Here is a 14,550-nt window from a genome sequence, read left to right on the forward strand (position 1 = left end):
ACAGGTCAACGTAATCTTCTTCAAAAGCCCAGTCATTGTAGTATACAACCTCCTCCTGTATGGCATCTTATATCATGGGTGCCATAGGGCATAGGAAAACAGGCATGGAGAAGGCCTGTAAATGTCAGGAAGCACCAAACTTATATAGCAAGAGATAATCCTCAACAGTTTATGTGTCTGAAATTTATTCTCAAATCCTTACATTGCTTTAGTCCTAAAAGATACTGCCAGATTTTTATTTCAGTAAACCCAGTGGTTAAATACAGATTCCAAATGGGTCCTGTGACCCAAGTTTAAGTGTAGACCCAATACTTATGAGCTATGTGACCACAGGCAAATTATTTATTCTCTTTAAGTCTTTGTTTAGCTATAAAAACTGGGGATGAAAATAATGCCTGCCTCATAAAGAAGTTGTGAGAAAAACAGTAGAATAATCCGTGGGAATCACTCTACACATCGTCAGGTATACAGCAAGCACCTAAGACACTGTTATGTCATTATAGCGACGTGTCTTTGAGGATTTGAAGTCCTGGTGTTGGTAATTTTCCTTTATTTTCAAAAATTTAAGAAGAAATTCTTCGGGTAAAACACTAAACTATTGTGGCAGTGGGGGGCACGTGGGTGGCTCAGTCAGTTAAACATCTGACTCCTGATGTCGGCTCAGGTCATGATCTCAAGGCTGTGGGATCAAGCCCCACATTGGACTCCACACTCAGTGGGGAGTCTGCTGGAGATTCTCTCTTTCCCTCTCCCTGTGCCCCTTTCCCTGCTCATGTTCTCTCTCCCCCCCCAATAAATATTTTTAAAAATAATCTATTGCAGAAGGGAAGAAAGACACACTGCTCAGACTGCACTGAGTTAGAGATATAAAACTTGTTATTTAAGGCTCTCAGTGTCTAGGAAGTAGCTGATCACTTAGAAGATTCTCTGAATCAAATCCATTTTGATATATAGCTGTGAAAATATTAATTACATATGCTGTTTCATGTTGTAGGTAAAAATATGAGCTAGAGTTAGACTTTCCATGCTGGAATCTTGGATCTATCACTAAACAGTACGGGAACAGCTTATTGGGCTCATGCCTCAGTTTCCTCATTTATAAAATGGGGATAATAAAAATATTTTCTTTGTAGGGTTTTTGTCAAGATTAAGTGAGCCTCTACCTACAAAGCAATTTAAAAACCCTACCTGGTATATTTTAAGTGGTCAATAAATGTCCTGGGAGAAAAGACATGAATCCAGGAAATTTAATTATTCATTTTCCGCTTCAAGCCAGGAACTTGGCAGTTACCCTAGAATCCGATCTCTCCCTCTCACATCCTACATCCAGTCCATTGCCAAGTTCTGTTGAGTCTTCCCCTAAATATCTCTTGGTTGCAACACCCCCTCTCCTCTGTCAGAGTCTCTGGCCTGGTTCAGACCCTCAGCATCTCTGATTCCTGAATCATCACCAGCACTTCCGGATGGCTCTCCGGCTGCTGTCTGCAACACGGACACCCAAGTGACGGTTAAGCCATACAGCTGTTCAGTTCCTCCTCCTCCCGCCTGCATTCAAGGTGGTTTGAGTCCCTCTCCTTTGAGAGGGTCATTTCCAACCTTGTGAGATGGCATACAGAGGTCTTCATGACCTGGCTTCTGACTACTTTTCTGGCCATTTTTCCTGCCATACACTCTTGTGCCCTTTCCTCCTTACTTATGTTTTTCACACACCTGAACATTGCCTCTTACTTCCACCACTTTGGGCATAGGATTCCTGTCCTTCTGCCTGCCTGTCTTGCTCCCTCCTCTCTCCTCTAGGGCTCAGCTTCACCAAAAACCATGTCTGAGCCCATTCGAGTTCAACTGGGAGTCTTCCTAAGGACCCCCGTGCTCTCTTCCACATGTTATGCAGGGTGATTACTGGTGCTCATATCTTTCTCTCGTCTCTGCAGGGAGTTACCGCGCTGCTGCCATTCTGCTTCTGTTAGTTTTGTCCCCACCACTCAATGCCATGCCTGATCCACAGAAGTCACTCAGTAAATGTTTGCTGAATGAACGCATGAATGCATGAATGCAAACATAAAGGAATGAATATTCACTCCTGCTCTACCACTGAAAAGTTGTAGGAGTCTGACATCAATAATTAGAAAAGATATTAAACATAAAATTTACTGCCACTTTATCCCAGTATATATTATCCTCTGTCAGGGATACACACACACACACACACACACACACACACACACAAATATGTGTTTCTTTTTTCCTTAGATCACCTCAAAGTGTTTTTTTTTTTTGATAGGATGTAATAAATATATACAAGGATACTTGTGAACATTAAAACAAATTATTGAATAGGTTAAGGTCAAATCTCCTAATATCCCTCATTATTGAAATGTATTTTATAGTTTACCCAGAGAGAAGGCAAAATATGTTGGTAACTCGGCACCAGAGGCCAGAGGCAAGAAGGGAAGTGTGGGCCTGAGAGCCTTTGTGACTTTCAGCCCTCATGAATCTATGGTAGTTTGGGTCATCTACTGACCACCGCCCGTGGGCCAGGACATTGCTCAGTGCAGCGAATATAAAGAGTTCCTCTCTGCAACTTGCTCAGTCAGGGCATGGATCCAATGTTAAGCCACTCAAAGGCACTCTGTCTACCTTTGGCATGCCACCCACTCACAGCCAGCCTCAGCAGCCTGTCAGGATAGGAAGAGTAAAGGGGAATATCTAGCAGGGAAGAGCAATGGGAAAGGGTGCATAAGGGAGATTTGTAAATGCAGTGGAAAGAAACTTTTAAAAATACTCATGAAAAGGTTTTTGGATTTCTTTCTTTCCTTTTTTTGCTCCAAGTCAGAAAAACTGGTGATGAAAAGATTAAGGGTTCATTCATCTAGCTGTATGTCCTATAACAAACAGAAAGATCTTTTTCTGGACCCTAAGGTTGCTATGGTAAGAATAAGATGCATCGTTATTAAAATTCAAGTCATTAAAAATTCCTAGAAGTCTCCTATTTTTTGATTGGTAATCACCTATTCATGGTTATCAATACTCATAAAAGATCAAATGTGGATTTTCAAAAAAAATGATGAAATGTGAATGCAGTGTTAATTTTATATATGTATTATGATTTGATTTACAAATTAGATACTCTTTATGTTTTTCTTAAGCTTTTCTATTTTGTGATTTCGTGAGACTACTCAGTATTACTTTTATGTAATTAAAAGATCCTAGAGGATATTTCTACATGTGAGCAAGAGCAGCGAACCCCACAGTAACCCATAAAGCATATAAAAGCAGCTTTTCTGATTGACACGCGACCTACAATATGGAGCAAAGTAACCGCCAAGCCTTCATTAGGATCTTAGGGAAAAGGGAGGAAAAAGAAACCTCAAGTCAAAATAATCCACTTTGTACAGAGTAAGTGGTATATATGCTTTGTGACCAAAAAAGAATCTAGATTATGTCTTCAAAGTAATCTAATCTTGCCTTTACACTTTGAAAGTAGTCCCTGAAATCTCTGGACTTTGAATATTTAAATCTCCTGAAATACACTAGTACAACAGCAGCAAAAGCATTATTCCCAAGCCACTTTCTGGATCAACTCTGTGACCGTCCCGAGAATAAAACATTTTAAATCTGCTTGCACACTGACATAGCGATATTGATATTTCTCCATGTTCCCTTCTGGTTGCTAAGAGATTTACATTGGACGGACTCTGTTGTACTCATAACAAAGCAGTTTGGTCCACAAAGCATTTGCTCCAGCTCAGTGAGTCCAGAAGCTCCCTTTGCCTCACCCCTTCCCTATTTTGCTTCCAAGTCAAACAGGGGCCCAGGCCCCAAGGCAGCGGGCCTGTCATCACTACAGGAAACTGCGGTGCATAAGCCTGGCTCAGCTAACAACTGTTACACAGAGTATGAACAGCAATGATGACTTTGTATCCTTATGCAAATATATGTACCTTCCCCCATGGTTTCTTAGAAGCCAGTTTATGGTGGTGGGAGTGGGTAAAGATGGGTGGAGAGGGGGCACTCAATAATGACCTACCCAGAGACAGCCTAATACAGTACAATTAGACCAGAAGCTAGCAAAATATGGCAATTCCATAACTCTGCTGTTGAGGGCTTTGAAATACGCTTGCACAGAATTTCCTAACCTGAGTTTGTACTTTTGTGAAAATACATTCAAAAAAGTTAATTTACAGGAATATTGAAGGGGGAAGGGTCTACATTTAACATCTTTCAGCAAAGCAACTGTAGCCCTCCAGACTCAACTTCATCAAGCCTGCCATGTAACAAAAGGCAGAGAGTCTTCTTTTGCAGACCCTAACTCTGGAGAAGATGACAAAGGCACCAAAAATATTCATGATCAACCCTGAAAAGAGGTACATGTGGTGGATGAAATCTGCATGTCATTTGGAAGGCACATGCATCAGTGCTCAGAGCAAATTAAGATTATCTTTCCCTTGGGAATTCTCACAAAGAGACATAAAAATGCTTTATGACCTGACTTTCATATTCAGATCACAGAGTTTTAGTCAATTTTTATTAATTGCCGTGGAGGAAAAGTGCTTTGGGCCCTCGCTACCCACCGGGTACCTAGGAGTCATATTTAAGGGCACAGCCACTAAACACTCAGTAAGTACTCTCAGGCTGTAATAAAACACCACTGACCTAGAATATTCCTCCTCCCCCCACTTCCCAACACCTTAGAATATCAGTGGGGGATGATCAATGCTCATGCTTTAATCAGAAGCAATCAGTGTTGAAGCCTGCAGGTCCCTGCCGGGCCATGGGAATTCCTGCATTCAGGATAATCTCTCTCCCCTAGCAGAGAAAAACAAACCTCTGTGATTTTAGCTTCATTTAACAAAAGAAAGTTATTTCTGGCAGCTTATTTCCATTGCACAAGCTAACTCAAAGCACCTCGTACAAATAAGAGGCAAAAGAAAAGAAAGAAGGGGGAGGAAAGCGAAGCAGGAAATGACTTTTTTGCTACGTCTTTAAGGTCACAGATCTGCCTGAGAAACGCACACATGTGACAGTAGTTCTAGCACAAAAGCTCCTTTTCCACGAGACAGACGTCCAAGAAGTACAAAGACTGGCTCTCCGGCCTCTCCCTTGAACCTGAGTCCCTGTAGTCCATTTAACCTTGACAGGGCTGAGAAGAAACTACTTTTAACTCCCTTGCAACACCTTTCTGTGTCCTGGCAACATGCCCCTGCCCATGTGAAGTGCAAGCACACCTTCCGCATCAGCACTGCAATCTCCCCCACACAAGATCAAATCTTCCCTCGCCTGTAGCCCATCCTGGGCCGTGGTCTAACACTGGGTTTCAGCATCTGTTCCCAATTTATACCCTATACAGCATGTAAAAATAGCCCTTCATGCCTCTAAACAGGCGCCGGGAGGAGATTAAAACAAAAAGAACCCAGGCAAGATATATGCTCTGGCAGAGACAACTACCTTTTTCTTCCGATCCCGGGACCGTTTGCGGTGTTTCCTTTTTTTCTCAGTCTCTTCTTCAGCATTGATTTCTAAATCCCTGTTTTTCTTTAATTGTGAGGCTGCATGAGCCATAATGCATTTAAAAAGATCTTCTCAAGCACGCAGGGCTTCCTCGTCTGAGGTGATCTCCTCGGGCACCTTTAGCCAGGCTTACGGCAGCATTCCAATCACTGGAGAGAGCCCTTTGACCAGAAGCAGGAAGACATGCAAAAGGCAAAGATGCTGTAGCAGTTGCAGCATTTAAAAACCCAAAAGCCGGTCTCCAGACTTCATCTTCCACCTTCCTCCACCTGAACCTTTACACGAGAGTGCAGCCATCGTAATGCATTGAGCGTAGTGAAAAAGACAGCTGGGGCACAGGAAGCTGTATTATGGCCGTATCCCCTGCCACCAGCTGGAAGTGTCTAAGTGATGCCTCGGAAGGGGGAATGCTGCAAAGGATGCTTCTCCGAAGGGAGAAAATCCAGAGTCACCACACATGCAGGAGCGAAAATCCAGTACTAATTCCGAAAACCTATTTTAGAATCCTTCGAAAAAAAGACAGGGCTGCAATTTATACATCACCACTAGTTCTGCACAGAGCATAATTTAACCCATAAGAGAATGGAGCTGCTCCTACTTTAGTTTAACTGCTGATGGTGACAAAATATATAAAATAAGATTTCACAAAGTGCACTAAATTTTGCTACGGAGACCCTGACTGCATTACAGGGAAAACAATGCATGCATTGCTGGTCTCAACACTGTGTCCTTTATGCTGAACTGTCAGCCCAAATGCATCTTGTGGGAGAGGACTACAGAAGGGCCTGTTGTCTTTTAAAAACAACATGCTGATTACAACACATCATACAGAAAGGCGTGAGCATGTTGGTGCATGGAACAGATGCCCGATTCAGAGGAGTTCCCCAGGACTCTCCTCTCATGTGGTCCACGGGTCGGAGAATGGGCAATCTGTGCGGCAATCGGGGTTTCGGAGACACTGAACTGGAGATCGGCTTTCGTGTTAGGGTTTGCTTCAATCACCTTACTATTTTTGCCACCTGAGTCCTCACGGACTGCAGCCTCTGAATATTCATGATGTGAAGTGAAGCAGCAGTAGTTCTCAAGGCCTGCTGGCGTGGCTTCTGCCAGGATGCACACACTGGAAGAAATGCGCCAAGTCAGAAATCCTGTGTACACACACGGTATTCACACAGCCTGAGCAAGAAACGGCCGAATATTAGATGGGACCTAAGACATTTGAGCCTGGTACAAAACCCTAAATCCACCAGGAAAATAAGATGATGCTCCATTGAAAAGCTTTAGACGTGTACTTCCAATACCGTAAGTCCAAGTGCTTCTTCCGGTAGAAAACGTCCATAATGTTAGAGATCGGTCCTTTTGGCTTTGCAGAACTGATGGCTAAAGCGTGTGAAAGCTGAAGCAGGAAGTCCAGAGGCGCCATGTGAGGAGTTGGCTGAAGTTCTCTGGAGCTGTTGTTCACCTACTTCATAAAGCACCTGCAATGTGAGCTCCTGCAAACAACATCCACCCGGTACATTTCGGGCTTGGAGATCAAAAGGCTTCTTCCCCATCCCCCTGTAGGGGGATTTACCCTCTGCTGGGCAGTGATAGGCAACAGGACAGGAAAGACACCCAGGGCTTTCCAGTCCTGCTGCAAGTGGATGGCACACACACCTCTCGGGCCCTACTATGAGTCACTTGAAAACCATGTGGGTCAACCATTCCCAGGGGCCTACTGCGTGTGCTGATGGTCATGAGCTGCTTCCCCAAAGAAACAGTCTTCAGGATAAAAGAGCTCTGGAAAGGGTCCCCAGTGCCTACCAAACCATCATCTGACAAAATAGAGGAGAAAATGAAGGAGGGGAATTAAATGCAACCCAGATCCAAAAGTGATAAATCATATTTGGATCTTAGTAATAAAAATGTTTTTTTACCAAAATATATTTTTTTAGTGTAATAGGAATAGGTGGGATGGAGAAAAAAATACAAATTAGAACTTTTGTACAGTCTCTCTTTATATAAATTATTCTGTACTTTTGAGGAAAATTCATATAATTTCCTTTCCTTATTTTCAGCAAGTTGTAGAGAATAGCCAGCTTAAAAGCTGGCTGGTTTCCCACTGGCTCCTGGACCTTTTTTTCTTTCTTTATAGACACTAATGATACTTTAAAATATATTTATAAGTATCCTTGATCAGAGTAACCTCTTTATCTGAGGCTGCCGAAACTATACTTTCCCATTGATCTCTATCAGCCAAAGCATAGCAGGAAATTAGGAGAACAGGCCCCAAGTGCTTTTCAAAACATTTCTCTCTAGAATAATTGTTTCTCTAAAATTACTCAGAAGTTGAGAATCCATCACAACTATTATGTTGCCATAATATAATTTTTTTGCTATGTTGGATTTTGTAGTATCTCAGCAAGTGGTTAACCCATCAAAAATAAATTCTAAGGCTTGGCTTATTTAGGTTTTATTTCTTTCAGAAAATGTGGGCTTTTGCCCTCCATTTCTAAACCAGCAGAACTTTTAACAGCAATGCTGCTAGGGAAGGCAGCCCTGTGGATCTGAGACTTTGATTATTATACTACTGAAGTCTTAGTTCCCTTCTTTCTGCCCAGCGTTCATCCTGACAGGTAACTCTCCAACTCTCCAGCTGCTTGTGTACTCATTCTCAACACAAAGGGAGACCCATGATAGCCACAAACACGAGGTTTTCTCCTCCCAAACTGAATTGACAGTTCTTTCAATAATTGTAGGAAGCAAGCTATTTATAATAGCTGAAAATTAAACATGAAAAGAAAAAGAACTTTTAAACACTTTATTCTCTGGTTGAAGATTCAAACAACTGTCTCACTGAAGTCTCCAGAGCTTGCTCTTTTCTGCAAGGTTACAGAATTAGGATGGATCTGCAGAATAAAACGGTCAGCATAGTTGTACAAGAGAGTGTCTCTGAGCAGGGTGGTGGGTCTCCACAGTAGGAAGGACATGCAAGGTTCAGTTGCATCAATTATCACCTGCATACAGGGTAACTTGTCCAGTCCCACTCCCTGACATTGGCCATGAGGGGGTACTGGACAGGACTCACACAGGATGGGGATGGCCTAGGCATGGAATGTCAAAGCTGTTAAAAGTTAAAGACTATTCTTAAGCCAATTCTCTCCAGAGAAGAGGGGGGAAGGGGGAATCTGTTCTGGTTTTATAAAAGTTCCAGGTACAAGAATTCCTAAAGCATCCTTTCAAAAATAAAGTAAAAGAGTGATCTTTCAAACTTCTTAGCAACAGAAACCCTTCTTTGAATATGTCCTATAAGAAAGGCAGTTATAATCAGCATAAGAGTGAAGCCATTGGGCTGAACTGAAGGAATGGTATCCTAAAGCCCAGCTTTATGTCCCCCTACCCTTCCTGCAGAAGGCAGCTTGACTGAGCAATTTGAAAGCCAGCATCCTGCCGCATGGAAGAGTCCTGGTCTTTTTCTTGCTTGGACCTCAGTTACCAGAACTTATTTCAAAAAGTGATGCCTGTCAAAACTTTCCTTACGATTTTGCCCAAAATTATTCCTGGTTCCTTACCAGAAATGACAAATTTCACTTAGAGGACCTCCTATTTGTGCATTGCAACATAAGACTAGTACCAAAAAATAAAAATCACTTTCTAGTTTGGTAGCTGGAATAATGTGTATTCCCCAAATAATTTCTAATGCAGGAATCAAAAGTTTGTGACTAAATATCCCACTGAAAATAAAACCAAGTCAACTCATTAGGATGTTTTATAGACTTCAGAAACTAGCAAGGGAAACTTCTCTTCACAGTTTAAGCTTACATCTTGACAGGATTTTGAGACAAACTTTGACTATTGTCTCAGCCAATTATTAACTTGACTGCTCTCCGGTGTTTTTTTGTATTGTGTCTCCCCATTCTTGAGCTGGGTGGACACACACACAATGTATGTGATTTTTATGAAGGGAATACTGTCTCTTGGTCATTTTGAAGTTGTAATAAATGTGCACTTTGAAAAAAATATTACATAATGATGTAGAGAAGGGGAGGATGGGGAATGTAGACAAATGGAGGATAGGAAGCAGAAAGAAAAAAAAAAGTTCCCATCTGCCAGGGAGGCTGTACCTTCCCAAACCTACCCTCTGCTCTCGGTAATGAGCAAAGTGTGTGTTTTGATGGAATGAAAACTATTCGTGCTGCACCCACTGCAGTTTTCTCAGAAGCAGAGCAGCCTCACTGTAAGAGTCAAAATATTTTTCCTTCACAAAGAAAAATGGATTCATCGTCATTTCATTAATTTTGGCACCCTAGATAAAGATGATGTCAAGAGACCTTGAGCAGGTTCCGAACAATGTGAGGAAGAAGAAAGAAAACAAGCACTAAACCTGTCAATGGTTACAAATGACAAAAAAGCATCCTGGGAAATTCTCAACTCATAGTCACATATTCTTCTTCATTTGCAGATGAGACACATAAGTGATAAAAAAAAAAAAAGCCTATCTGGACAACACTGAAAGATGGCGGGTCCTTCCCACACTCTCATAGGGGTACCACCTCTGGGTAAATGAGCACTAGCTTTGGGCCCATCTGCCTTAGTGCTCAGTCTGCCCTCCATCCCTGGACTAGACGGTCTGTACAACTAACCGGCTTGACCTCCGTGTTGGAGAGCCAGCTGGCCCCAGGCTGCCAGCTGCTTCCGCCACCTCACATGGGCACCTCACAACAGGCACACAGAGGCAGCTTTCCTGAGGTCCCTACACCACAGCCACACTGGCCACCTAGGGAGGAGGGAATCCCTCATTCTGCATGGAAGACTCCCCCAGTCACATCCCTAGGCTCCATCTGACCCAAGGAGTAGACTGGCCATGCCTGGCAGAGCACTGAGTGTGAAGCTAGCACCAAGAATGGTGGGCAAGCCAAAAGTACTGAACAAGACATGTTCTCTCTGCCCCCCTGTTTTTATAGAAGGAGTGGCTAGGCCAAAGGACTTCAAACCCACCCTCTCATGAACCCAAAATGCCATGACTTGAAGTGATAGAAGGTTGTGGGTGTTTGGAAATAAAGGGAGATGTATAGGAAAGGTATATTTAGAAGAGTTGTGATCTATGCTGGCCAATATGGTAGCCACCAGCCATATTTGGCTATTGGGTACTGAAATGTGACTAATATGTCTGGAGAACCAAGTTTTAAATTTAAAACCATTCTCAATTCAGATAGTGGGACACATTTCAGTGTGTCTTGAAAATCTGGATATGGGAATCTACTTTTCCAAATTTAAATTTTACTTGAAAAATACGGATCAAGTATTTCCAATAATTTAGCATCCAAATTAAGACATGAAGTAACACTGGCTTGCAAGACTTCATATGAGAAAAAGCAATGTAAAATTCCTCAGTAATAATCGCATATATTGAGTCCTGTCAAAACGAAACTATTTCAGATATGTTCAGTTAAATAAAATATATTAAAATAAATCTTACTTTTTAAAAAGATCTTTAAATGTAGCCATTGGAAATTTGAAATTATACGTGTGGCTCACACTACAGTGATTGTCTATATAAAGAGCCTATATGAACAAAAAGAGCTAATTTGCCAGACATGATCTTTCCAAAGGCAGATATTTCTGCAAACAAGCATTAGAAGACACCCAGCAGGGTAGCCCGGGTGGTTCAGTGGTTTAGTGCCGCCTTCAGCCCAGGGCGTGATTCTGGAGACCCGGGATCGAGTCCCACAACGGGCTCCCTGCATGGAGCCTGCTTCTCCCTCTGCCTATGTCTCTGCCTCTCTCTCTCTCTCTCTATCTCTCATTAATAAATAAAATCTTAAAAAAAATAAAAAAAGAAGAAGACACCCAGCAGTCAGTCATTACGTTTTCTGTTTGAAAGACAAAGCCCAAAAAGGTAGTGTGTTCTCAGGCTCTTGCACAGAAAGAACCATTCATGTACTCATGGACTCACCGATTCACCCTGCTGGTCACTGTGTCCAGCACCTGGAACATACAGGTGAATGGGACTTGGTTCCTGTCCTCAAGTAATCAAATGGGAGAGAAAGAGAGAAGTCAACTAGCAATCACAGCACAGATGCCCTGGAAGCAGAGCTGGGCATATAAAATAGAGCACAGAGATCAGCACTCAGAAGAGTGCTATCTTGGTCAGGTATGAAGTCTCTCTTCACTATTCGCAGAACTTAGAGTTTTGCAATTTGATCCCTCACACTCTAGTCACATAGCCAACTGCTCATGCACTGAACAGATCATGTGGAATTCTCCTTATGGTCCAGGTACTGTTACAGGCACTGGTGATACCAACGGTGAGTAAAACAGAAGAAGCCTCATGCTCTGCAGCTTCTGTTCCTGTGAGTATGGGACAGGGGAGTAAACAAGCAAGCAAATCCATGAAGAAGATAATTTCAGATAGTAGCAAGTATTGTGAGGAAAATAAAGCAGTATGACCAAACTGGAAGTGACCAGAAGGGGAATAATGGCTCATGGACTCTGCTTCTTTCCATCTTTGACTTTCAAGGAAAAATAAATCAAGATGGTGAAGAGGCAATGAAGTTGAGTCTTCCACTCTATAAGGGTAGTGATTCCCCAAAATAGCCCTCTTAACTAAGACATTGATTGTGGTGGCTAATGGTAAATATGAATGTTTTCTCAAGTAATGTGAGAATAAATAATAATAATAATAATAATAGTAATAATAATTTGAGAAATAAAGTAATTTCTCAAGTAATTCAAATTTTCTCAAATTTGAATTGAGCAATTCAAAATTTATTACTAAAGATAAACAATATATATCCTTTTGTATCACTTATCACCTAAACTATCTGGATAATCATAGGTTCTATCACCTTTTATTAACTTATGGTTTAATAAGGATTCCAATAGGATTAACAGAGTAAGTCCACTATGTAACAGAATAAACTTTTCTATGCATCTTCTGGAGATAAATCTCATTGTTCCATGGCTAAACATAACATATTATATGAAAGGATATTCTTTAGATATTTTACTAAGCCCTTATTATTTAATGCTTTTACATAATCATATTTGAAGAGGCCCAAAGGAAAGATAACGCAAGCAAGCAAGGAAGGCAAAACAGCTCTTACCCCAACTTAGCTACATATAGTTGGAAGACCTTAGGGAAGTCCCTTATCCTTCCTCGGGAGTCCCATATCTGTAAAAGGAAAGGAATTCTAAAGTCTTTCTGCCAGTATTCACACTTTGTGATGCCAAAATACAATTACAATTAGGACGCAATGATTGATTTGTGTGTGCCTCTTCTGTTGGTGTGTTCTGGTCAAGATATAAGGGAATTAAGTCTGCTTTTAAAACATTTCTTTTAATTTTTTAAAAACATTTTATTTATTTATTTATTTATTTATTTATTTATTTATTTATGAAACACAGAGAAAGCAGAGACATAGAGGGAGGAGCAGACTCCCTGCAGTGAGTCTGATGTGGGACTCGATCCCAGGACCCTGGGATCACCACCCGACACAAAGGCAGATGCTCATTCAGTCACCCAGGCGCCCTCAAAACATTTCTTTCAAGAGGAAACTAAAGGTCAAAGGTATGAAGGAGACAGGATTTGAAAATTCAGGACTTGGGGGATCCCTGGGTGGCTTAGCAGTTTGGCGCCTGCCTTCAGCCCAGGGCATGATCCTGGAGTCCTGGGATCAAGTCCCACATCAGGCTCCCTGCATGAGAGCCTGCTTCTCCCTCTGCCTGTGTCTCTGCCTCTCTCTCTGTGTCTATCATGAATAAATAAATAAAATCTTAAAAAAAAAAAAGAAAATTCAGGACTCTGCTGGTCTACTCAGTGACCATTTGCTAACACTATATATGAAGGATTGAGTGACACACACATGAGAAAGCAAAGGTTCTAATTTTTAGAAAAATTTTAGCTGACTCACGAGGTCACATACAATGGCCAACGGTAGGATAATAACGACTTAGCACTCTGCCAGATGTTGTCAAGGAAATCAGATAGTCACACTACGGTTCAGGTCAGAATTTATCAAACTGTGGACCATATTCAATCATGCAGAGATTTCTATCTGCCAAAACAGAAAAAAAACACTACTTTCCTGGCACGATTTACTGCCATTGAAAGAGCTACATGCAAAGTTTATAGCCTTTTCCTCTTGCAAATGGAAATAACAGTATCTGCTTCTTACTACCATGTTTTTTTTTTTTTTTTGAGATTTTATTCATTTATTCATGAGAGACACAGAGAGACAGAGAGAGAGAATGAGAGAGAGGCAGAGACACAGGCAGAGGGAGAAGCAGGCTCCATGCAGGCAGCCCAATGTGGGACTTGATCCTGGGACTCTAGGACCATCCCTGGGCCGAAGGCGGGGCTAAACCGCTGAGCCACCTGGGCTGCCCCACTAGCATGTTTCGATAGCTAAACATCACTTGTTTATGAAACAATACAATCACACAGAAGACAAAAAGAGTATCTGTAAACACAAGGCATTACTGAGAAGGAACTATCACACAGGGTCTCCAAGGGCATTTAGGATTTGTCCTCTTCCTACATGTCCTACACCTTGGTAAGTCTTGGCAGTTTTTCCTTCTCATGTTGCTTCAGAAAGCCAATTATAAATCAGACTAATTAAACTTTCTGTTGTGTGTTCCACAACTTTGTACCTTATTACCTGCCCTTCCATTATATCATGTTAGGATATAATCACAAGTGTTACTAAGGTTTTAAACAACAGAAATAGATGCATAAACACAGAGAACTGGTGGTTGCCATGGGGCAGAAGGAGGGCAGATGGATAAAATAGGTGAAGGGAGGTAAGAGGTACAAACTTCCAGTTATAAAATAAGTATATTGTGGGGATGGAAAATGCAGCATAGGAAATATAATCCATAATGTAATAACTGTGTATGGTGACAGATGGTAACTAGACTTAAGGTGAGCACTTTGTAATGTATACACAGTTGACCCTTGAGTGGGAGTTAGGGCTGCCAAGCCTCTGCACAGTTGAAAATCCACCTGTAACTTTTGACAGTCTACTATTGACTGGCAGCCCTACCAATAACATAAACAGTTGA

The 14,550-nt window shown here is 41.6% G+C and overlaps 1 protein-coding gene across 8 annotated transcripts in view; it reads right to left on the bottom strand.

Annotated features, from left to right (window-relative positions):
• Window positions 1–14,550, bottom strand: part of ANK3 (ankyrin 3) — a 663,260-nt gene that overhangs the window by 320,763 nt on the left and 327,947 nt on the right. For 3 of the 8 annotated variants that reach the window (XM_077894618.1, XM_077894616.1, XM_077894619.1), the window contains exon 1: window positions 5,446–6,203. The exons of 1 other annotated variant lie outside the window; for it this stretch is intronic. In XM_077894618.1, the coding sequence (XP_077750744.1) occupies window positions 5,446–5,559 (114 nt within the window). In that variant the 5' untranslated portion in view covers window positions 5,560–6,203. Of the gene's footprint in view, window positions 1–5,445; window positions 6,205–14,550 lie in introns of those variants that run through there. 4 more of the 8 variants (XM_077894620.1, XM_077894617.1, XM_077894622.1 and 1 more) reach the window with 2 other exon arrangements.

This window comes from Canis aureus, chromosome 4 (assembly GCF_053574225.1).
Source record: "Canis aureus isolate CA01 chromosome 4, VMU_Caureus_v.1.0, whole genome shotgun sequence".
In the NCBI taxonomy this organism is placed as follows: Eukaryota; Metazoa; Chordata; class Mammalia; order Carnivora; family Canidae; genus Canis; species Canis aureus.